General features: G+C 56.1%; 1 protein-coding gene across 10 annotated transcripts; it reads right to left on the bottom strand.

Moving 5' to 3' along the window:
• Nucleotides 1–999: 999 nt before the first annotated feature.
• Nucleotides 1,000–23,255, bottom strand: IKBKE (inhibitor of nuclear factor kappa B kinase subunit epsilon). Of its 10 annotated transcripts, XM_022593599.3 has the most exons (23): nt 23,029–23,253; nt 22,342–22,431; nt 20,583–20,697; nt 19,766–19,906; nt 19,269–19,398; nt 18,088–18,269; nt 17,451–17,611; nt 16,537–16,647; nt 16,049–16,228; nt 15,288–15,484; nt 15,005–15,169; nt 14,460–14,524; nt 14,278–14,369; nt 14,031–14,117; nt 11,638–11,713; nt 11,410–11,522; nt 9,476–9,552; nt 6,856–6,895; nt 6,043–6,144; nt 4,644–4,740; nt 3,793–3,905; nt 3,507–3,578; nt 1,000–1,802 (listed from the first exon to the last, which is right to left on the bottom strand). In XM_022593599.3, the coding sequence occupies exons 3-23, from the start codon at nt 20,667–20,669 to the stop codon at nt 1,769–1,771; spliced, it is 2,322 nt and encodes a 773-aa protein (XP_022449307.3). In that variant the 5' UTR covers nt 20,670–20,697; nt 22,342–22,431; nt 23,029–23,253; the 3' UTR covers nt 1,000–1,768. The 10 variants fall into 10 exon arrangements, 9 of the variants coding, with proteins under 9 accessions (XP_022449307.3, XP_022449306.3, XP_022449303.3 ...); XM_022593598.3 differs by lacking the exon at nt 22,342–22,431 and having other exon boundaries at nt 19,838–19,906; nt 23,029–23,254; XM_022593595.3 differs by lacking the exon at nt 22,342–22,431.
• Between the last annotated feature and the right edge of the window lie 1,453 nt (nt 23,256–24,708).

Below are 24,708 nucleotides of genomic sequence, written 5' to 3'. Positions count from 1 at the left end.
TCCATAGAGAAGCAGCCCTGAGGATGTCAGACTCCAGGACCCAGCCTTCCTCACCTCTGCCCTGCTGGGCCATTAGAACAGCCTCTGAGGATGTGAAGGCTCCAAAAACATTGTCAGGAAGGATTTCTAGGGTTATCTGGGGGTAAAGCATAGTGTTGTCTTCATGTTTCAAAGCACAAAGTAGGGCTTCTCACTCTTTTCCCTCCCACGGTGGGGCTACTTTACTGCATCACCCTTTCCCCATCCCTAGGCTAGGTGGGTAGTCCAGCCCTGGTTAAGGGAAAGCTGGATATATTGCAGGGGAAGGACTAAATCTGCACAAATCTGAATGCCTCACCCCGGCATCATTCTAGCTTCTAGGCAAAATGAGGAATGTTCAAAACGACCCATAGTACTACTCTCACCTGATGTTCAGGACACAGCCTATGTTTTGAACAGTGGAGCGGGGGTGGGGGGAAAGGAATAGGCAATTAGATGGTGGATTTGAGGTTAAAAAAAAAAAAAGACCCGGGGCTTCCCTGGTGGCGCGGTGGTTGAGAGTCCGCCTGCCGATGCAGGGAACATGGTCTGGGGAGATCCCACATGCCGCGGAGCGGCTGGGCCCGTGAGCCATGGCCGCTGAGCCTGCGCGTCCGGAGCCTGTGCTCCGCAACGGGAGAGGCCACAGCAGTGAGAGGCCCGCGTACCGCAAAAAAGAAAAAAGACCCTTCTCTGTAAGTTCCAGGCCCTCACAGAGCTCCCCAGATGACAGGGAACAGAAAAAGAGAAGGAGTGGGAAGGCAAGCCCTCCCAGCAGGAGGGCATGGTCCCTGGGCTCCTCTCTGAAATCAGGGCCCATCTGGGGGGAGGCAGGAAGGCAGGAATCAGGAAGCGAGCAGTCCTGCCCCCATTTCCCAATCCTCCCCCTCACAGATCCCCACCCTGTGCAGTGCCTGATTGTTTGCCAAGCACACCCAGCCGAGCCTTTCCCACCTCCCAGATGCAGCCCGTGAGAGCCACTCAAACAGAAAAGAATGTCAAGTTTATTTCACTTCTTGAAGATGCAGGCCTTGATTTCCTCAGGGCTCTGGACTTACGGGCCTGTGCTAATTGGCACGGCTACTGTTGAGACTGCTGGCTACAAACCCCAGAACCTGGTGGTGCCTCAGAGGGACAGGGGAAAGGGTCCCCGAGACACTGGCATCCGGCCTCGACCACCTGCTTTCTCAGCCTTAGGCTCAGCCAGACCAGAGGAGAAGGGAACTTGGGCTCTGTCATGCCTGGGGCCACGTGTGGTAACCCTCAGATATCGTGGGAGCAGGGAGAGGGCTGTGTGTTCAATGTAGAACACCTTAAGAGGAAGGAAGACTGAGATGAGGTTGTTTGACCCCAGGAGGCCTCCTCTTCTGTTCCCTGAGGAGTAAAGCCCTATAAACCAGAGGGGGTGGGAGGGGTCGGAGCCTCTTCTCCCCACAGCCCGGCCAGGTTCAGCTATACAGGCCAGGGCAACAGAGGAGCTGTACTTGAGTCTACGTAAGATTCAAAGGTCAGCCTGGGCAGTGGGGCCAGGATCCAGAGATGGCCTGGTGCCCCAGGTCCTGCTGTGCTGCTTCCCGAAGAGAGGCAGTGGAAGGTAATGCTGGCAAAATCTCCTGGCCGTCAGGCAGGAGAGAGGTAGGCTGATGAGATGTGACCAGGTATCGTCCTGTGTCGGGTCCCCCAGTGCAGGCAGGAGAGCAGTGTCTGAACGATTCTAATGCTTCAGGATTCCTCGTGCACCCCCCAGAGTTCAGATGTCAGGAGCCGATGGGACCCTACTTAACCTGTAAAGAGAGGCTCAGGTTAACTTCTGCCCAGGTAGAGAAGCCTGCAGACCATACTCCAGGGCCCAACACAATCAACTTCCAGAACACCAAGCCATTCGAATCCCCAGCTCTCCTCTTGTAGCATCTGTGTCCACCGACAGGAACTCTCTGGTTCCCATCCCTGACTACACGTTAGAATCTTCTGGAAAGCTTATAAAAATCCCCAAATCCAAGCTGCACCTAGAGTCTCTGGGGACAAGACCTAGGCATCTGTACTTTTAAAAGCTCCCTTGGTGACTCCAACGCAGCCAAGGGTTAAGAGGAGGGGAAAAGGAATTCAAATTGTTTCTTTAGGCCCTTTGGTTACAGCTCTGAACAAGGAAGCAAAAATTCACTAAAATAAAATTTTGAGCTATCTGTAAATAGCTATCTGTAAATACATATCACAGCGAGAGAAATTTATGTCAGCACTAAAATTATCACTTCCTGCCCCTGAGGGCTAATTTGGAAAGTTTTTCTAAGAAGCTGTCAAATTTCCTCTTTGCAGACATTTAAGAGGATGGGTTCTCCCCTTGCTGGAATGGAACATGGGATGTCCTCAACCCAAGGACCCTCTGAAACTCTAGGAACAACCCATGAGCTCTGCTCCTGGCTTCCCTACCTCCTGGCCCCAATTCTGGCACCCCAGACTGGCGTGACCTCTGGGGAGCACCTACCATTTGGTGAGTCCCCCTTCTGTGCACCCTCCCCGCCCCAGCACATTGCATATCTCGTCCTGTTTAATCCCTGCATTAACACAATGAGGTAGGAATCACTAGGCCTATTTTTCAGCTCAGAGCCAAACAAACCTCCCAGGGTCACACAGTTTGTAAGAAGCAGAGTCAGGGTCAAACCCTGTTGGAATCTCTGCAGACTCTTTCCACCGTGCCACTGGTTCCCAAACGGGGAAGTGACAGACATAAGGATGATGGGGAGGATGTGGGAGGTGCGTGCATGCACGCGTGAGCGTACATATGTGTAAACAGGGCTGACTTTCAGGGCGAGGACCATCCTTGATTCTGAGATTGTATTCTTCCTTCTCTTTGGTGTTAAAATGCACCTTATAAAGGGGGACTTCTAGATGGCATGGTTTTTTCCCTTTCAATTCTGCTTACTGGGTAATATGAAAAGTTGGTCACTCTGTTATTTTCCAGTTTTCTTTTGTGAATTTTACTGGTGTACAAAATCCAAAAGGCTGAGCCCTGCTGCATCCGCCAGCATCTTCCCCAGGACCTGCCCACTCCCCCTGCCCCGCAAGGAAGGGACTCGATCAGGTGGTGCTGCAGAGTCTCTAACACTGGGCCTGCAGCCCCGCGCCGTTCTCCCCAGCTCTGGGCTTCGTTTCCTGGTTCATCACCATTCTGAGGATGGTCGTAAAGGTGACAGAAGCCGGTTTGCATGGGGCGTGAGGCAGAGTCCACGTTCACAGAGATCTGGACACAGCCGCAAATCCACGTGCCTCCCAGCCCCCATCTCTGACTGCACCGAGGCGCATATCCTCCAGACTACGGTGAAAGCCTACACCTGGTGAGGACGCCGACTCACCCGTGCACAAGGCTCTGATGCGACTGGAATATGGGCCCCCGTCATCAAGCCTGCTTGGGCATGCACGGGGCCTGTGCCCCAGGGGCGAGGGCAGTCTGAGGGCCCAGCCTCCCCACTGCCCGCACAGCGGGGTCTCACCCTTCGATGACGCGGTTGTTGTCCTGGAGGTCAGACGCCAGCACCTTCATCTCCTTGCAGAGCTCTTGCATGCTGTCCAAGGCAGAGGCGAGAGAGGCGGCGGTGGCTAAGGCCCAAGTCGCTCTGCCCAGACCCCTTCCAGGGAGGCCCCCCTTCCTCCACAGCCCCACCGAGCCTCATTCCTGCCTCCTGGGCCTGGCAAGAGGCGAAGCCCCTCACACACATACACACACACACACACACACACACACACACACACACACACACCCCTCTCTCCGGCACTTACTGGAGAACCAGGTCCTTTAGTGCAGGGCTAGGATAAGGAGCTGTAGTGGGTGGTGAGGCCTGAGCCTCCTTTGTTCTGTCCTGCAGGAGCTGGTGAGATAGCCAGTCAAGGATCTGAAAGAACCACACGTTAGTCAGAAAGGATAAGCCAGCTCATGTGTGGAGGGCAGCGGAGGTGTGGGGAGGGGTAAGAAATCCGTGATACAATGGCCCCCAGCCCGCATCCCTGGAGTGTCAGGAATTTCCCACAAGCCCCTCCTTCTCATCCTGGGAGCACAGCTGGCACAAGCACCATCACTGTGTGCACTTGTGTTTAGGGGTGCAGATTGCCAAGCTCCCGTTTGTGGCTGACCTGCACCTGTCATGACACAGTTGGAGCCAGGAGCTGCAGAGAAGGGGTGGGGGCAGCCCAGCACCATCTCGGAAAGAATATGCCCTGTGCTGGGGAAGAGCATGTGGGCCTTGCTCCTTGAAGAACAGCCCTTCTCTGTCCCTGATGGCAAAGCAAGTGGCTTCTCAGAGCGGCCTGAGCTGGTCTCTTCTAGGAGAGCAGATCAGAAGACAAGGAGCGTTCATATCGCCCCCCTCAGGGAGCCTCCCAGGCTGCACAGGGCAGAGAGGGAGACGTCTCAGCATTTTGGAGCCTCTGCCCTCGCAGCGAGTGGCCTTCAGTCTGAGAACACTAGGAACTGCCGTCCACACTGGTGGATCAGAGACCTCCCATCCACACCAAAGTGTTTGGACTTGGTCAAGGGCAGCTCTGCCCCGAGGCAGGGGAATGGCCCGGATGCCCTCCAGGTGCCCGATTGGTCCAGTTCTCCTCAGCAGCCCCGGGGCCCCGAAGCTCCCCACCTTGCTGAGGCTCTCCTGGGCTCCCTGGGCTTCTGTGTTACAGGCGGCCACGGAGCAGCCCACCAGGCGCAGGTGGTTCCTGGTCTCATGCACCACCCTCAAGAGAGCAGAGAAATGTCAGAGCCCGGCCCACTCACTCTCACCGGGGCCCACCCAGCAGTTCGGTCACCACACAGACACGGAGGAGAGGCTTTCCAGGTGGCCGAGGCTGGAGCTGGTGGGTGCCAGGCACTGGCCTCCCTCTCCGCCTCCGCCCTTCCAGCTGTGCCCTCAGCCCTCACCTGTCCCACCTAAGGAGGCTGATGAGCACTCTGACCGAGGCTAGTGAGGGTCCTGGCGGAACCACAGTGGGAGCTGCAAATACACCTGCCTCAGGCCGGGCCACACAAGCCGGCGAGGGTGAGCAAGGGCCCGGGTCAGGCTCTGGAGAGGCAGGGACCGCCTGCACTGGGACACTTAAAACGGGAACTGCCCACGTTCCCATTTCCAGGGCAGATCAAAGTCAAGACTCTGTTATGAATTCTCTTCTCTCTCTAAGTGGAGGGAGAGAGGAAGAACATCGCCCCATGGCACAGAACGTACACCATGTCCTGGAGGGGTTCTACCAGTGGTCGATTCTCAACTCTGGTTACACATTAGAATCACGCAAGGAGCATTTAAATACTGCCATCCAAGCCCTACTCCAGACCAATTAAGTCAGAATTTGGGGTGGCTTGGGTGGGGGAGATGGAAACGGTATTTTAATGTAAGGGTAGGTGAGTGTCTGAGTCTCAGCCCCATCAGGTCACGTGGGCCACAGAACAAGCAGCACCAGGGAAACTGTCCTCTTGCCTCAGGACGGGAAGGGGGAAGGCGCTTGCCTGAGAGGCAGAAGCCAAAACTCCTATAAGGGACAGTGTGCAAGGGGGATTCTATATAAGGGCCTCTGCCTGCCCCTGCTTCCCAGACCACTTGTCCTCATCCCAGAGGGATCTTGTGTTTTCCCCAGAGAGGGGACTTCTGAACACAACCACCTGGGACATGGAAAGAATCTAGATTTTAGAGGCAGTCATACCCATATGCCAGTCCTGGGTCTGCTATTTACTAGCGGTGTCGTATTAAGGAAGCAACCTGTTCTCTGAGCCTCAGTTTCCTCATCTGTGAAACGGGGTGACAGTATCCACTGCATAGGGTAGACATTGCGGGATTAAATGAGTTAATGTATAGAAATCACCCAGCATACTACCTGGTCCACCCAGGGCCAAAAAACCACCCCCCCTTTTTTTTATTGCTTTTGTTCCTTTACTACCACCTCCCTCTCAGTTGGGGCTCTGCAAAGCCCAGGGCTGTCTGAAGCCAGGAAAGGCCAGGCCAGGAGGGCCCTGAGGACCATGAGTTCAAGAGTGAGGGCCAATGTTACCTCATTCTCTTGCCATGCGTGACCAGGGATGCCTGGTACTTCTGCACACGCTCCTCCTGGAACACCTGCAGGAGCCTTTTGGCTAAATGACTAAAATTCACCCTGAAAAGACAGAAACAGAGGCACAGAGATGAGAAGCCAGAGCCACCTGAGCACAAACCTAGCATCCCTGGGTCTTCTTCACCCAAATGTCCAGCCCCTGGCTCCACAGCAGGGCCGCCTCTCCCAAGGCGCCTGTCCCACTTAATGTGCATCATGGCGAGCAGAGTGGCTGGCACAAAGCAACTCCAACAGAGGGATGTGGGAGAAGGACAATGGACCTCAGGGAGCACACACACTCTTGAGCTCAGCCCCCAGAGGGAAGGAGAGATGGTCGTGTGTGTGGAGTCAGGGGTGGGGGCAGAACTGGGGGAGTGAGTCCCCAAAAAAGCATAAAATCATGGAGGACTTCCTGGAAGAATAGAGTGTCCAGGAGACAGAGGAGCAGAGGGAAGCCCAAAGGAGAGCCCAGGCAGAGGCCAGAAGCAGAAAGTAGTAGGTGGTAAGTCAGCGAGGACACCTAAGGAAAGAAATCCTTCAAACAATCGTGTTCATACCAGAAGTCAATCCAGTTCCATCAAGACTGCTGCTGAGAAACCACCCTCCCCTGGCCCCAGATAACCTTCCCCAGAGGTAGTTAGCCCCTTTTCCTCCTGCCCAGCTGTGGCCTGGGATCAGGGCCCTTTACCACCTCTTGTCTGGCACAGAGACTCGCTCTGCCCTGGTGACACCCACCCTCCTGCTCACCCGCCTGCCAGGGGGACAGGCACTCACTTATCCAGCTTGTGAATCTGCTCCTCGTTGTAGCCAAGCCCTGAAGGAAACAGACAGGGCCAAGGTCACCTATTCAAGCAGTCAACAGAACTGAATGGCTCAAGGGCTGGCAACGACTGCAAAGCGAAGGCAGCAGCCTGGGCCCTGCTCCACGGAGCTCACAGCCCAGCGGAGCCAGGAAGGACAAACGGAGGGAAACAAGCCCAAGACACTGCATTATGACCAGGTAGGGGTCCACCTGGGCCAGGCAAGCCCGCAGTGTAGGGAGTGGAGGGATGGGTGCTCGGGGAACACTTCAGGTGGACAGTGGTGGATGAGACGGGGCTTGAAGGATGTGTGGTCAGCCCTGACCCCTCATCCAATCCCCTTCCCAGTGTGGCTGATGCCTACAGCCTATTGACCCCATCGCTGAATATTCAGGCTGCAGGCAAAGCCACCTGGGCTCTGCAGCAATGCGCTGGATAAGCCATGCCACCACCCTCGACCTCCACTTTTCAGCCCAGCCACTTTTGCCAGAAGAAGAACTTTTGCCAGTAGGGCTGAAGTTTTCACTACCTTGGCAGCTTCCTGATGCTCTCTGCGCTAGGGAGATGCTGCCCCCTCCTGGGCTTCAGGGGAATGGCCTCTGAAGGCCAAAATGAAGCGATGAGGAGATTCACCTTGCTGCCTGCCCCCACCACTCCCCTAATAGCAGAATCACCTCCCTGGCCTCTTGGTCCTGGGCCCTGCGCTCAGCCAGCTGACTTATGAAGTCCAAGCGACTGATCTGGGATGAGGCCCAGCTCTGCCCCCTCTTAGCGGGAGGCTATAGGCAAGTGATTTTTGCCTCATCCATCACATGTAACACACAGGATGGGTGTGAGGGTAAAGTGAGAAAGTGCCCTGAAAACGATGGAGCATTTTCCAGAATGGCATCTTTCCACACTCCAAGTGTTGGCGGTTAAGTGTTATTCTTCCCGGTTCATTTTTAACTTTAATAAAGGACTCTTGCAAACCAATACAAATCAAACTCTTTTTGAGGCTGTAAAATGGGGTGGTTAAAAGCACCTGGACCTAGGTTGGGTTACTTAACCTGTGTCTCAGTTTCCTCATCTATAAAACGGGGAGGGTAACAGTGTCTAGAGCATTAAATAAATTAAGAACACGCAAAGCCCACAGGACGGTGCCCAGCACTTGGGAGGTGCTCAGAAGTGTCATGGTCATAGGATGACGGAATTCCAGTGACGGAGGCAGAAAAGCCTCTGAAGGTCTCCTAAAATCACAGCAAAGGTGGCCAACTGGGTGTTAGGCCAGGCTTCCTGAGCCCAAGGTCCCCCTGGTTTCAGGGAACATGGGAGTCTCAGTTCTCCTGTCTCCTGTGATGCTCCCCCTCCAAGGTCAGATCCAGAGGCGGGACTGAGTTTCCCATCTTCTAGAATCTGCATGTCCAATGCTGTGGCCATGTGGCTGCTGAGAACTTGAAATGTGGCCAGTACGGCTAATGTGACTGAGCACCTGAATTTTTAATTTTAATTTAATGAATTCGACTAAATTTAAAAACTGAAGCAGTGTACAATGTTTTTTCCCCATCAAACACAGCTTTATTATTTTGGTAAGAGTACATTTCACTTTGTTAAAAAATGAGCTTCCAAATAGAGATGGCCAATGAGTGTAAAACACACGTGGGATTGTGAAGACTTAGCACAAAAGAGAATGTAAAATATCTCTTTAATAATTGTTTCTATTGATTACATGCTGAAATGACAACTTGAATATATTGCGTTGTATAAAATACGTTATTAAAATAAATTTCACCTGTTTCTTTCTACTTTTTAAATTTTGGCTACTAGCAAACTTAAAATTACAAATGTGCCTGGCATTGTATTCCTATGGGACAGGGCTTTTTAGATAATCCTAGGGACAGCAGAGAATTTGCAGTCAGGCGCAAGCCCTCAAGTATGGATTTCCTGCACATTAGGAAATGCTGGGGGGCATGGGTGGGCGAGAGTGTCGGTGATCAGTTCCTGGAGTGTTAGCTCCCCAGCCCCGAGAGTCACCTGGAGCCTCCCCAGGCTCCCCCCACAACCCCCGCTGCCGTCAGCCCCAGCCCTGGGTTCGACCCTCCCCTACCCCATGATGGGCGAGAAGCTTCCCATCCCTGGGCCTGTAAATGAGCTGCCCCTGCCCAGAGGGTCTTTGTGAGGCTCCGTAGATAATGCGGGCCAAGTGCCTGGACTAATGACTCTATGGTATTTCTCCCGATCCTCCCTTTTCTGGAAAGCCTGACTAACACTTCTGTGAGCCAAAGTCACAACGGATAGGGAAACACTCCTTAAACTGTAAAGTGCCCTGCAAAGGTGAGGGGTCTCTTTCAAGGCCACCACGTCTATAGCATCCAGGCCTCAGCTGAGCCCCAATGTGGCAACAGGCAAAGGTGGAAAGGCTTCATGTCCCTCACTGGTGTGCAGGCAGCGACCTTGCCCTAGACCAGCGGCACCCGGGCACCACGGAGCGCCACCCGCGTAGTGGGCCTCCAGCAACGCCACTGGATGGAGTGTTAGGGACAGCCAGCTAACCCAAGGGAAGGAAGGGGGGAGGGAGGGGAGAGCATGAGGAGTGTTTTGCTCTCCCTGTGGCTCACCTGGCCTCATCCTGGATTTCTTGAACTGTTTGTAAATGAGATACATCTTGTCCAAACAGCACTGAATCTGCTGGATGCTGTGGGCACGAGACAGGGACCAGGTGATGGAAGAATCAAACAGCACAGGTAAAGGGTGAGGGAGGGGAAGGGATGGCGGTGGGAGGAGGGAAGCTGTCTCCCTGCAATAGGAGCCTCACTGCCATAGTTTTGGGGGCCAATCTGGGAGTGGGGGTGACTCTTCTGTTTCTAAACTTGTTTGAGGTACCCTTGGGTTAGCCATCCAGTCACCTCTCATTCCTGTGTTTATTCTTTCTCTCTTTCACACACACACACACACACACACACACACACACAGGAAGAAGCCAAGCAGGACAGGCGACAGGAAAGTGGCCTTTGCTACACAACAGGGCTTGAGAACAGGCTCCGGGAAGGAGCCTTGGACCCTGAAACAGGAGAGCCTGGTGGTGGCAGCTGCGTGTGGGAGCAGAACAGGAACTTCCTTCTGTCACCTGGCAAGGGCAGAAGTCGTGCTTTCTGAGAATACCCAATGCCTGGTACATAGAAGGGACTTCAATCATGAATCAACAACCCTTGTTTAAAACAAGAATGAATCAAGGTCTTTGGTCCTGCCTGCAGGCAGGGGAATTCGGGACATGACCTCTCTACCCTCTTGGCCTGGGGTTTAAGGTCATTATTGTTTCTTCCTTCCCCTTTTCAGGATACAAACACTTTGTCTGAGATGTTGGGGGTGTTTGTGGGTGGGGGTTTATCCCTCATCCTCGGGCCTATTTAGCTCCACTTCTTCCCTGCAGCTCCTCCCAGGACCCTGTCTCAGCTATTTCTGAAGCTGGACTTGGGGCAGAGACCAAGCATGTTCCCAGGATTCTGCGGACCCCAGACTCCTGCCCTCCTGGAACCTGGGGTGGACAAGACCCCAGGTCCAGTCTTTAGCCAAAGGGCTTGAGCCAGATGTATTCCAAATTCAGAACTATCTTCTGATTTGAGAAAGGTGGTCCAGTACACATACACTATACTGTGGAATTCCCTCGGAGGGCATGGTCTGGGGCAGTACTCCCTCATCACATACCCTCAGTCTTCAGAGAGCTGAAAGAATATTCACCCTAAGTGAGATAAGTAAAGACTAGGAAGGGCTTCGTGTCAGTTGAGGTCAGGTTTTACAGCCAAAACAGCGAAGAAACACCCTGTGGTTTTCAGAGCTTTCTGAATTCAGAACTGAGGACCGGGTATGCGGCTCTGCAAGGGCGCTGACTGGGGGGTGTGTGGGGCTGTTTGAGGAGCCGGACCACGTCCAGGTCAGAGCAGAGCGGGAGGCAGGGGCTCCACACACCGGGCTGTGAGGGCAGGGGTGCTGGGGATTTTTCTGTCTGTTTAAAGGGAGACTGGGGATTCAGAGCTCGAAAATCCCTGGCGCAGGCCAAGCACGTAGGCTTTGGAGGTAGGCAGACCTGACCCGGAGCCTTATGTCTGTCATTTGTCATTTATTGCCTTGTGACTCGGGGCAAACTAAGCTCCCTGAGTGAGCTTCCTCACCTATAAAAGGAGCATAAGAGTAGTAGTATCGTTATTGTTTTAAGGATTAAATGATAGAAGTAGGAGGACCTATTCGAGGGTCTGACGCAGAGCAAGGGTTCAGAAGAGGTAGGGAACTCAATTATTCTTTTACTTAGAACTATTGCACCTGCTAATATTTGTAATTCACTCTCTAACTCCCAGGTGGAGGTGAGACCCCAGATCCTTTTCTCCTTCTGGCCAGTCTCATGGGAGGGTCTTGTACATTCCTGGATCCCCTACCCCTAGCCCCAGGTCCCAGCATCCTTGCCAAGATAAGGGAGAAGGCAGGCTGACTCCTAAAGAGGCTACTGGGCCTTCTGTGCACCCCCAAACCCCCCCACCAAGAAGAAAATCCCACAGACCTTCTGTCCGCATGTACCTGATCCCGGTTCTTCATCAGCTCAGAGCTCAGGTTGCTTAGGGTCATCTTGGTCTCTGTGATATTATGGGAACATCTGGAGAGGACCTCAGCCAACTGCGGGACACAAAGGCAGACCCCCATGGGGGCCTCAGCTGGAGGCTTCGATGGGAAGCCTCCCCGCACCCCGCTGTACGCCTGACAGCCCCTCACCAGCCCCAGCCTCACTCACGGTCCGCAGCTTGGACCTCAGCTCTGCGGCCCTCTTCAGTTCCTGGATCTCAGGCACCCCAGCCACGTTGCTGAACCTCGAGGGAAGGGTTAAAATCGACGTGAGGAACATGACAACCAGACACCAAGTGTGTCTTGGATTGGATCCTGGTTGGGATGAAAATAGCTAGAAAAGAACACTTGGGGGATTACCAAATTTGAGTATGGATGGGTACTACAGAGGAGATGGAATGTTTTGACACAGAGGGGGCAGAGATCATAAGCTGAGAAAAGCAGGTTATAAAACAGCAAGTAGGGCTTCCCTGGTGGCGCCGTGGTTGAGAGTCCGTCTGCCAATGCAGGGGACACGGGTTCGTGCCCCGGACCGGGAAGATCCCACATGCCGCGGAGCAGCTGGGCCCGTGAACCATGACCGCTGAGCCTGCGCGTCCGGAGCCTGTGCTCCGCAACGGGAGAGGCCACAACAGTGAGAGGACGGCGTACCACAAAAAAAAAAAAAATTTCAGGTTCCGCTGTGGGAGGAGCTAGTGGCTTCGGACCTTAGAAGAACCGACAGGTCTGAGCATGTTCAGAAAAGGATGAGACTGTGACGCATGGGAGCTGGGAGGCCTCCGAGGTCATCCAGTCCCCTCATTTTGAAAATGAGGGAATAGAGGCCCAGGTAGGAAAGGCGACAATGGTCTGAGGCTAACAGTGAGTTAATGAAGAGCTTGGGCTGGGCCTTCTGACCCTCGGCCCAGTGCTCTTCCTCGTGGGAGAATGAAACAGGCCTCAAAGCAGGCACTTGCCTGACCCTGAGCTCTCCACACCCACCACACCTCAGAGGAGGCCTTGGAGCCAGAACGGGAGAAACAGCGGCCAGCAGACCCCGGGACTCCAGCCCTGGGGCTAGCCTGTCGCTCTCCACACTCGTCAGCCCAGGGAAGGCGGGCAAACAACCAGATGCTCTCTCTATACATTTCTTTCTCACTCAAGAACCTGGAATAGATCCTTGTTGGTCATGTTAGCGAGGTCCAACCTCTCATCTGGACCCTAGGACCTGCCTGCACTCTCCCCTTCCCTCTGTCCCTCTCCAATTCCACTCTGGGACATGCTCCACTATGACTGTGGCTTCAGCAAACCTCAGCAGCACCTCCCCACCCCTCCCGTCACGTCTCTGCATAGGGCCTTCCCACCCCAGGTATTTGCTCACATTCTGGCCTTGACAGCCTCCCTTCTTCCGGGTCTTCCTGGCTGCATCTGCCCATCTCTCGTCTCCCTTTACCCAACCGTCCTGCCATGCGCACATGCTGGGGAAGGGCTGTCCTCCAGGGCCGTCTGCAGGCCTGGGGCCACATCCAGCCCTGGAAGCCCGCTCTGTGCCTGGGCAGATGTCTGCTCAGAGGGACTCCACCACAGCGCTGCCGGTGGATCCTGCCCTCTGCAGCCCCTCTTCTCTGTCCCCATTTGAAGGTGGCTCAGCCACTCCGGGGACTCATCTGGAGACTCTCCTCCCTGCCTGGCCACCACCCTGTCTACCCCACGGTCAGTGTCGCTGCTGCCGAGCACCAGGTGGAGGGCAAGTCTGCAGTGAGTCACCCTGCTCCTGGGAAACTCCCAGGACCTTCCTGAGGACAAGGGCTGCGGGACGTGACGGGTAGGACACCGGGCCTGTTTGGCACAGTCTCTGCTCTTCTGCCACCACCTGTCACCGGGAGAGGCTCCAGCCACCATCAGCTTCCCTGGGCCACAGGGCTCCCACCTCTCACCTGTACCGTAGCCCCTGCCGCCTTCTCAGCAGCGTGCTGGCCAGTGGAGTCTTCCTGCTTATCTCCAGACCCTCCAGCTTGATGTCCTCCTCCCCAGTCTCTCCCTTTCTGTAACCCATCACGCCTAATTAGCCCAAGTCAGAGGGGTGGAGGGTGTGGATTTCCAAGCAGTGGGGCAGGGGATCCCGGGAGGCGGGGACAGTTTCAGGCCCAGAGGAAGCAGGAGGAGGTGTATGAGACCGCCTAGGTCTCCACCCCGTCAAGTCCAGGGGGCCGTGTGTGAGTGTGAGTGCTTCTCCCAGAGCCCTGCTCCAGGGCCTGGTGCAGGTGGGCAGTTTAAATCTTCAGAGGAGGCACTGGTAGGGCAGAGGCCGCTTCCTGGGGGCAGGGAGGCTGCCTCGGTACCTGGCGGGGCAGTGCCCTCACAGGTCCGGCCCCCTGAGGTGAGGGACTGGCTGGTGGGGGCAGGGATGGGGCGGGAGCGCCCTCTCCGTTCTAGCATGGCAGGGGAGTCGGGAGCTCTGGGTGGGAGGGGACAAGGGGCATTGTTGGAAAGATTGGGGTGAGGAACAGACAGAGAGAAGGGCTGATGGGTCTGAGCGGGGCTCATGCCGGCTGCGGCCCCCACCCTGGACGGAACACCCACCTCTCAGTGCCGAGGCTGCTGCTGAGGAAGAGGAGGGCCATCCTCGTGACCTCCAGCGTCCGCCTGCACGTGGCCTGGAGTGACTCCCTGCCAAGGGGAGCCTGAGTCAGAGCTGCCTTCTCCCAGGGGACTGAGGGCACTGTGCCCATAAGCACAGCCCCAGGGCGGTGTTGGAAGGGGTCTGGGTTGCCTGTCCTACCCTGCCCACCCTCCTTGCCCTCCCCACCCAGCCCTTGGGGGTACTCACACGAACCAGTGCAGCCCCCGAAGCATCAGCTCCTGTCCTGTCAGCAAGGCCTGTGCCAGCCGCAGGGCCTGGTAGCCGGCACCCAACACACCCTGAAACACAGAGGTGGGCAGGGTCAGGTCCCATACCCCGAACCCCTGCATGAACTACCCCCTCCCTGCCACCTGGGGGCCACCCCTCACCTTGGCCGTGTTGTAATCTGCCTGCAGGTCCACTTTGGGGAAAAACTTGGGGATGTCCAGAGCAGCTGCAGATAAAGACCTGGTCTGAGGGGGCTGCCTGTCCGGCCCCGGATGAGGTCTGAGCTCATCATTCCTTATTTCCAGCTCACGCTCAGCCCTCGCCACCTATCTGCCACCTCAAGCTTCCCAACTCACCTAGAGCCCCGACCTTCTAAGCCTTAAAGGCACTGAATGGGCTTCTTTACAATTGCGGTCCCTCACTGCCCCCTTGTGTCCACTCTGGAGAACCACAGCCTCATGCCCAAGGCCCCATCTCAACAGCAGAAGATAGGCTAAAAGCACCCCTCACACTCCGGGGTTTCAAGGTCAATTCCCCTCCCAGCCTTGGAGACCCTGAAGAGGAGGCATCATTCAAATGAGAAGAAGTGATATTTTTGCTAGAACTTGGAGGACAAAGCTCTGGACCCCTGACCACCTTCTCTTCTCTCCAGCAGCTTAGGCTCCTGCTTCCTCCAAACCAAACTATTGGAGGCTTCCCCACCAACCACGGACTGTGGAGACCACATTGAATCCACATCTCCCTGTTTCCACTGGAGTTCCTTTCCCAGATCTTTGGACGCTGCGAAGCAGGTTGGGCAGGCCACCAGCCCGAGTCACATGGCATTTCAGAGGCGTATGCAGAATTAGAACCCAGATCTGCCTTCTACACCCTGGGGACCCAAAGAAACACCCACAAGAAATTGAATCAGTATCCTGGATTATAAACCCCTGCCCCTTGGAAGAGAATGTGAGGAGGAGAAAAGATAAAGCCTGGGTGGCCCTACTCACGGTCCCTGAAGGCCAGCCCCTTGGGGGTCTCGCAGACCATGCTGAACAGGGTCAGGGGGCTGCTTGCTGTCGTGTGGGCGATGTGCTGTGCTGAGAGGCTGGGCTCGAGGACACAGAGGTGACCCTCAAAGAGGTACTCCTGGTGCTGGGGGGCCACGTTGGTCTGCTTGTACACGGCCTCTAGAAAGATGGCTATCCTAGACACACCAGAGGCAGAGAGAGGGGAGGGGGAGGGGAGGGCATGTCAGCAGGCAGGATACAGGGTCAGGGTGACCCGAAGCCCAGCTAAGACTTTGGGTTCTGCTTTTCAGAGGGAGGGGCTGGGTGATTTTCTCTCTAGGGCGGGGAGATGAAGGACAGAGCTCATGTCTTATAGTGGATGGAGACAAAGTGGGGATAGAACTCAAGAAGCCTTCACATCTCTTCCTGCCACACTTCCATTAAAACTCACCTAGTCCCATAGCATGCTCCAGAAATACAGGATTCCATGAGTAATACACTGGGGAAATGCACTGCCCCCCCCCACACACTCACACCCCTCAGGAGATTTATAATGCATCAGCTTTATAAAGTTTGCCGAATCTCTCAAGTCCAGCAGCAAGGAGGCCTGTTTAACATTAACTTGGTGGAACTAGTAATTTTCCAAAGTAAGATTGGACCCAGAAGCTTCCAAATCTAAACTGCCCACAGAGCACTGCCCAGGACACGCCCCTGTGCTCGGGGAGAGAAGGCTCGCGCCACCCTCGCTCGCGCCCACTCACGTGTTGTGCGCGTGGATGTAGACGTGGTGCACGACGGCCTGCGGCAAGGAGAAGACGTGGATGACAACTCGCTGCAGGATGTCACTGGTCTCCGCAAAGAACTGGTCGAAGCCCCAGCACTTGGCCTGCTCCACCTCCAGGATGTTGGCCAGGATGGGCACCAGCTGGCTCTGCAGCCCCCTGCCCCCCGGGACATGGAGACTGTCAGGGGCCGGGGCCCGGAGTTGGCCTCCTCGAGTAGGTAACAGGGGCCTTCCATGAGAATGTCCTGGAGGGCCAGGGCCAAGGGGGTGGGGCAGGGTGGGATGGAGAGGAGGAGCTGGAAGGGTCTTCCAGCATCCAGATGGAGAAACTGGGGCTAGAAAGGGAGAGTGGTGTACCCAAGCTGCCAGCACACAGGGTGCTCCGCCGGACCAGGCCTCAGCTGAGAGAAGGACATCGGCCCAGACTTGGGTCTGTGTCTGCCCCTCCCGCAGGGTCCCACTCACATGGACAGCTGACAGGTGATGGGGAGGGTGTAGCTCCACTCCAGGGGCCCGTTCTCCAGCCTCTGAGTGCCTGCAATGGCCCCGGTTGGCTTCTCTGTGGTGATCCGGTACCTGGGGGGAGACAGGACCAAGTCAGCAGGAGCCTCCAGCCCATCACACTTCAAGGGATGATGGACTCAGCCCGGAGGGCTCAGGGCACAGGGGCAAGTCACCCAGCTGCCCCGAGGCACCCTGAGAATGGAAATTGAGAGTCTGGCTAGCAGTCCTGATGCTCCCCAGTCAAGTTCTCCACTCTCTCCTCTGTCCATTTCCTCTGCCCCCTCACCACACATCCGTGCCCACCTGCCTCCACACCTGCGCCTGCACTGTGGTCGGCCCCCGTAGCCTCCCCTCCACCTCACTATTCCGACCTCCCCTCCCTCCAAAGTCCAGCTACCCTGACAGCCCCCATCCAAGTCACAGCTTGACCCCTGAGCTGAAGGGGCATTGACCTTCCTGCAAATCCCCTTTAAATCTCTTTTGCTCTGGGTCTCCAGCTACTTCTGTATCAGACAGCAGAAAACCATGAGGGAGCCGGAACCTGGGATCAGGAGGCTAGGTCCTTGCCCTTCCCCTTTGCCCCTGGCAGGCTCTGCAACCTTGGCCAAGTCGCTCTGGGAGCCTCAGTTGAGATGTGGTGAGCCACAAATGGAGGGGGGTGCTCAAGGGAAGCCCTGAACTAAGTTCTCCCATCAGGAAGGGACAGGGCTCAGCCTCTTGTTTCATGGACTGATATCCAAGGATCCAAAAGAAGCCTGCGTCGGGGGCAGACCAGGAGGACCGCGGAGTCAGAGGCAGAACAGGGGACACAGCAGGGACTAGAAGGGAAGGCCCAGGGTCCGCCCCTTCGCCCCCTGCCCGGTGGCCCACCGTACATGATCTCCTTGTTGCGTCGGGGCCCTCCAAAGGGGACGAAGGGCAGGCTGCCAGTGGCCGCATGGTACAGGGTCACCCCAATGCTCCAGAGATCCACGGCCACCCCAAAAGCTTTCTGTTGGGGCTTGCGAAGCACCGCCCGCTCATACATGTCAGGGTGCTGCAGGAGGGGGAACCAGAGAGCTGTCATGGAGGGGGAAGGGGGCGAGCGCCTGAGCACACCCCATTCAGACCCCCTTCTCCCACCTTCAGGAGGAAACAGAACCGTCAGAATGCATCTCCTTTGTCATCTCAAAAATGGGTGTGGCATGTGCTTATCCAAAGCGCCCCTCCCCCCAACCCCAGCCTCTGCCCTGAGGGAAGAGGTGACCATCAGTGCTCCATCCTCCATGAGTATCCTATCAAGGACTTAACTGAACAGGGGAGACCTGGGCAGGCTGCAGCATTGCCTTTCGGCCTTAGAGAACAGAACAAATTGTTCTGGTTGGGGATAGGGGGTGAAAGAGAGATAACCCTGCTGGACACAGGAAGATTGGACAGAGCCCCTCGGAGGGGCACTGAGAGTCACAAGGTGAGGGGCAGCCAGCTGCAGGGGAAGCCCTCCACTCGAGCAGCGGATCCCCCACGCCCGCTCACCAGGTACTCCTCGGTGCCGTAGACCGAGACGAACTTCTCGTCGTCATCCAGCTCCCGGGCTGCCCCGAAGTCCGTCAGCTTGTAGATGCTCTGCCCCTCCTCCCCGACCAGGCGCATGATGTTCCCGGGCTTGATGTCTCGGTGGACGATGCCGTTCTCCCGCAGGTGGTTCATGCCGGCCACTGGGACAGAGGGAAGACTGCTAGTGGCTCTGGCCAGGGACAGCCCAGTGTCAAGGCTCATCTCGGGGGAAGGATCCACATAGACAGAGAGTGGCAACTGGGGCCACAGGAGCAGCAGGAGAACAGAGACAGGCACAGAGCAAAGGATGGGGGTCCCAAGGAGGTGGGGTGTCGAGGTCCCATTGGGGCTCCCTAAGAAACTGAGAGGAATGGCGGCTGTGTCTCCCAGAGGAGGGCACTCTCCTCCCTACCATTTTTTAAAAATTATTATTATTGTTGTTAATTGCGGTAAAATACACCTAACATAAAATTTACATTTTAACCATTTTTAAGTGTGCACATCAGGGGCATTAAATGCACTGGCGCTGCTGTGCTACCATCACCAGCGTCCACCTCCAGGACTTCGCCAGCTTCCCAGACAGAGATTCCACCTATTAAACACTCACTCTCCATCCCCCCACCCCAGCCTCTGGCAATCACGTGCCACTTTCTCTCTGTGGACCTGCCCTCTCTAGGTCCCTCACATGAAAGGAATCATATAGTAGTTGTCCTTGTGCGGCTGGCTTTTTCACGCAGCACAACGTCTTCCAGGCTCATCCATGTGTCCGTTCTAAGGCTGACTAGCATCCCATCATACGTATATCCCATATTTTGTTTATCCATTCAGCTGTCTGGGACGTTTGGGCTGTCTTTGCCTCATGGCTACTGTGAATGAAGCTGTTGTGGACACTGGTGTACAACCTCTTTTAAATTTTATTCTGAAATCGGAGTTTAAACTGCTGATCAGAGGAGTCAGACACTTGGGTTCTGTCTGTCCATTAGCATCTGTGCCAGGTCTGTGAATGGGGAGCCTCTTAGCTTGCAATGTTCTACTGTGTTTGGATACTTGTTCCAGAAATGCCATACCCCTCTGGGACTTCACCTGCTGCTGAGGGCTGGGTCTGTGGCTGGCCTGAGGTGGGGAGGGGGGTCCCCGGTGGGAGTCAGGGAGGGCCTTACCCACACAGCGCAGCACCACCAGGAACTCGTCCTCGGGCAGCCCAAAGGCGTTCTCAGGGCTCTCCAGCGCACTCAGCAGGCTCCCGCTGGAGCAGTACTCCATCACCAGCACCTTCTGCCGGCTGCCCCCCTGTAGGGGACAGAGGGAGGCTTGGGGAGGAGGGCGCTTCTCCTCCCCTTCCTCAAGACGGGGTGGCTCACCCTAGAGCCCAGAGCCTCCATCTCTCTAGGTCTCCGCTTCTAGCTGGCCTTCCTTCCTTCGGCCTCAAACTGAGCCCAAGGTCACCTTTTTCAGGAAGCCTTCTTTGATTAGGCCTCACTCCCCATCCTTACTTTGCCCCCAGGCCCCTGGCACCCTTTACCCCTCTCTGGCCAACCTGCTGGCCGACCTGCAGGTGAGCATGTGCCCAAGTCTCTATTATTATGTGACCTGACCCTTCCCAGCCTGTCAGAGTCGAGGACAAGACCGTCTTCCTCTGACCAAGCACTGGACCCACCGTCTCCTCCACCGCAAAGAGCTTGATGATGTTCTGATGGTTCAGCTTCCGCAGGACCTCAAACTCCCTCACCTGCACCTCGCGGGGTCGCAGGTAGCTGGCCGTGTTGAAGACCTTCACAGCAACCAGCTCCCCGGATTTCTGCCATGGGGGATAACATAAATGGCACCCCTGCCCTGGGAGCGCACCCCCTCCCAGGCCTCCGTTCAGCCTCTCCCGCCAGCCTAACCCCAGGGATGAGCGAAGGCAGCCTGGTTGGGGCTGGGGGCTCCCACCCTCAGCTCCTTCCCCTCCTCAGAGGGTGCACAGCCCGTCCCGCAGCACTGGGAGATGACAGGAGCTTGGCACCCCTGGGACCCTGCAGGGGGTGGTTTGTTGTTACCGCTACTGTTGCTATTGGCAGTAACTACGGTGGCAGCTAATACTCCTTGGCCTTAGCAGCCACGTTCTGTCTGGCTTCAGCTCTCAAGTACAAGATAGTGCAGTGTGTCTCATATTCAGTGCAGCTCTCCATCAGAATAAAGGCAGGATAAATCCAAACGAGTCCCACTTCCCACCTCTGCTATTCCTAGATTTGCTGCCACCTCCCTTGGATGTTGGCTTGTGTCTTCAGCCCTTTCTCTCCAGCCCCCAACCGTGCCTGACAGAAGCTTCATCCCAAGGAGCCCTCTTCAGATCCCCACACCTCTGCTCCACTTCAGAGGGCACAGAACAAAGTCAGAGAACCCTGCCCAGCCATCTCACACCACCCTTCATGCCCACTGGGGGCCGACTTCCTGGCTGCGAGGGGGCTGGGGTGGGCTGGGCTGCATCCTACCTTGTTTCGGGCCTTGTACACACTGGCAGTGGCCCCCTGACCCAGCAGGTCATCCGTGTGCCACAGGTAATTGACGGTACTCTGCATCTCTTGCTCCCAGCTGGCCGGCCACCTTCTGCTCAGAAAAAGAACATACTGGGGTCTAGGATTCCACCCCTGACCTGGGGTGGACGCTGGTGGCCTGACAAGTAGCCCTGCCAAAGACCACCCCATGAAGGGCTCCATGTGGCCATTCCAGAGGCAAGGGGGCAGGGGAAGTGTGAAGCACAGAAAGGTTAAGTAACTTCTCCAAAAAGAAGCACAGCCACTGGGCCCTCAGACCACAGCTGGGGCCTGTCCCACTGCAGGGCATTCTACCTGTCCCGACTCCCCAGGTCCCTGTCAACGCCCTCCCCAGACAGGTCGTTCTGCGGAGACAAACCCTTTTCTCTGTCACTTCTCCCAGGCACTGCGAGTTCTGGGGGGTTTGGCATCCAGGCCTGGGATTGTCCCAGGAGGCAGAAATAGTGCTTGAAGCAAGAGCCCCAGGTTAGACAGTGTCAACCACATCACCACAAATCTCCAGGATTGCAACACGAGCCTGGAGCCCCCCCCACTGCTCGCCTGGGCCCACCACTTCCTGCTGCTGTCAGCTAACATGGCCAGGTCAGAGCTGCTCAGGAGAAGAAAGCGCTGCTGTGGAGAGAGCGTGTGGGAGTGTGAGAGTGTGTGAGTGAGCATGTGTGTGTGTGTGTGTGTGTGTGTGTGTGTGTGTGGAGGGGGTGGGAGAGGCAGGAGGCCATCAAATCGAAAAGCTCAGGAGCCTGTGGAAGGATCTGAAACCGCTCTACAACTCTGTTTCCCATCTTTGCCCTCATCCTCTTCTCTCCAAAGGCCAGTTCCTCTAAAGCAGTTGGCTGCAGACAGCGTAGCCTCAGAAGTTACATTCGGTGCTTCTCTGAAGAATAGGGCCATGGCTGGTCTTTATGGGATGGCTGGGAGGAACATAAGAAGGTCCACCACCCCTTAAATACTCTCAAATAAGGCTGAACTAGACAGGGCTGCTTCCTCTTCTATCACCTTAAAGGTTGTCAATCCTAGGGTCACCATGCCTGGAATCTCACTGTTCCTTAGCTTTGAGCCTTCTCTCTGTAATCTTTTTTTGTTTGTTTTTTTTAAATGGAAATCCTGAGGAGGTCAATTGTTTGAGCCAGAGGCCACTTGGCGAGATCAGAGGTCAATTCCAGTTTCAGAAGATGTATTAGTGTTTGCATTTTATAGAAGCAGCTGAGGGGCTGAGAGTCTTTATGAAGACAATGTAATAGCTTAGCAGGAATGAGTTGGTGAGATTTTCCCCTCTGAGGCTGAGCAGGAATCAGCCCGCGGGCCTGGGGCCGTGAAACCAGGTAGAGCATCCTGAAATCAAGGCCAAGGGCCCAGCCAGGGGAGATTTCACCACCTTCAAAATCCTCCCCAGGGCTGGTGCTGGGGCAGAGCACAGCGGAAGGTCTAAGGAATGGGCAGTGTGGCATAGAGGGCAGAGCCTAGACAGGCTGGCGTGCCCTGGGCTCTGCTCCTGGCCCTGCCAGGGCTATGCTTAGGAGCTGATGGGCAGCACATCTGGTCGGGTCTGCGTGCTCTGTGCCTCCCAGCCCAGCAGCTGGTGCACAGAAGGGCTCACTATCCTACAGCAGCGGTTGGATGGATGGGAGCCAGGAACCCCCGTCGTCCCACCCACCTTCCTCCTCCTCCAGGCTCTGCAGTACCTAAAAGCACTTACCCTGTGCTCTGAGTAGCCCCCGATCAGGCAAAGACTCTCCCCAGCAAGTGTGTGTTATGCTTTCTGTCTGTGGCAAGTCCAGGAGCTGAGCTACACCGGAAAGAGGAAGGCGGATGAGAGGCACCCCTGGGCGCCGTTTGATTCTCAGCCTCCGTCAAAGGCCCCCGGCCCCAGCCCTTTAACCCTTTCCTGTTTGTCACCGTCCCCCACAGAGCTGGGGGTTTCCAGCCCAATTCCCCAGCTCCAGGAGACTCTCCTCGCCACTCCCACCCCCAGGACCTGGGCCAGTGGGAAGGACCCCAGGAGAGGTGAGGGCAGGCACCAGAAGAAGCCAGGCAGAAGAACAGTACAGAGGCAGAGCTGAAGGCTGGCTTCGGGTGTTGGGAAGCAGAGCCCCGGAAGGGAGCATCGTAGGTGGACTGCAGCTCTCCTCTACGCCACTCCTTCCTTTCCTCTCATGGGCCTCCAAACAGTCCTTGGCAAGGGTGCCCACCTGAGCTGGAGCACAGGGCACCTCTGGGGGCGTAGGGAGGAGCCGCTGCCGCAGAGAGATTCAGGGAGGGGACGTGGGCCGGCCTGGAGAGCAGCTGCTGACCGGCCAGCACCCCGGCACTCTGCTAAGGGCTGTCTTGCCGCTGCCTGGCGCCCCGGCTTCCCCATTCAACGCCCTCCCTCCCATGGACTCACCCCATCTCGGCTGTGGGGCATGCAGGCTTGTGGGACTGCGTGACGCCCCCCGAGCTTTCAGGGCTTGTTGTCATTCATGGGCAGCGCCCATAGCATCCTGGTGGCCACGGGCCCTGGGAACCTGAAGATGGGCCAGTTGAAGTGGCCACGTGCCACCCTGGGAGCTGGGAGAACTGGGAGCAAAGGCCAACACTCAGCTCAGCTCCCTGCCGGCTCTCAGTTCTCTCACTTCCTGATTTCGATCTTTCTGTCTCTTAAAGAGACAGAGGCAGCTGGGCTGCCGCCACTACCACCCCCCCGGCAGGAAGGAGAAAGAGGATGCTCTGAGTTCCTAAGTGGAGGCAACAGGCCCAGAGTCTGAACCACAGAGAGGCCGGGCACTGAGGCTGAGTGGCTGTGGTGGGCCGCTGGATGCTATTTCTGTACCTGTCGTGGTTCACTGGAGCAGGGAAGTTCAGACTCAGCCCCTACAGAGCAGGTTGCTCCAGTTAACCAAGTGGACAGCTGCCTGGGAAAGTGAACTTCCCACACCCAGGGGTCCCAGGGAGGTCCAGGGCCTATGACCAGCCACTTCTAGAAGTTGGATCTGACTCATCTTCCCAGTGAGCCTGCAGAGGTCCAAGAGCAAGCACTGCCCTCCAGTATGACCTTGAGCACAGTATACGAACCCTGCCAGACAGTCTTCTCACCCAAGGCATGAGAATGGTAACATGACACCATTGGTTGTGTGAGTGACATGGGACAGTATATTTGGAAATGCATGGGCAACTGGAAAGTGCTTTACAGAAGGCACTGAGGCTCATACACCTTCGGTAATTTGCCTGTGATCTTCAGAGATTCCTGGGGCTGGAACGCAGGTGTGCCAACTGCCCATTCAGGACTCACTGCCTCAAACCAAGTTTCCCAGGAGGCTGAAAAGGTCTGCCTGGCTCTGGTCAGCTCCAAGATGGCAGTTGGATAAGAAATGGTTAAAGCCAGGAAATTCCATGTTTCAATAGAAAGCTGGAGGGACTTCCCCATGGCGACACCTGGTGGTTTCCTCTGGCAGCCCCACCCCTAGTACAGTGACACCAGAACAGGGATCCCAGTTGAGAACTGCCTTGTGCTCACATAGATACACTTACTGATGCCCACCCCCCTCCTCGCAAGCAGCCAGGGCTGCTGGGTGCGACCCAGAGATGCTGTCCTGCCGTGTCTGACAGCAGAACTAGGAGAAACGTCCCTTAGACCTCTTGTTCTTCACCCAGGATTCCCAGTTTTCCCCCTGCCTGGCATACAGTAGAATTCCATTTCCTTGATTAGGCGGGGCCATGTGATTTCTTAACCAAAAGCATTTAATTGCTAAGGCAAGACACCCTGCTCCCCCCCAGCCCCTGTGACAGTGTGATTCTGTTAGATGTGGTGGCTGCCCTCTCAGTCTGGGTCCTCGAGTGACCACAGAGCAGAGCTCCCCTGCTGGCCCACAAGGGACACGTAGCTTTGGTGAGAAATCAACCCTTTTTATTTTTCTGTGGTATGCGGGCCTCAATGCTGTGGCCTCTCCCGCTGCAGAGCACAGGCTCCGGACGCACAGGCTCAGCGGCCATGGCACACGGGCCCAGCCGCTCCGCGGCATGTGGGATCCTCCCGGACCGGGGCACGAACCCGTGTCCCCTGCATCGGCAGGCGGACTCTCAACGA

This window comes from Delphinapterus leucas, chromosome 1 (genome assembly GCF_059928025.1).
Source record: "Delphinapterus leucas isolate spDelLeu-1000000601 "Yukka" chromosome 1, BTC_Dleu_Yukka2, whole genome shotgun sequence".
Classification (NCBI taxonomy): domain Eukaryota; kingdom Metazoa; phylum Chordata; class Mammalia; order Artiodactyla; family Monodontidae; genus Delphinapterus; species Delphinapterus leucas.
The sequence above is the reverse complement of the archived record's forward strand: the minus strand, read 5'-3'. Positions and strand labels throughout refer to the sequence as shown.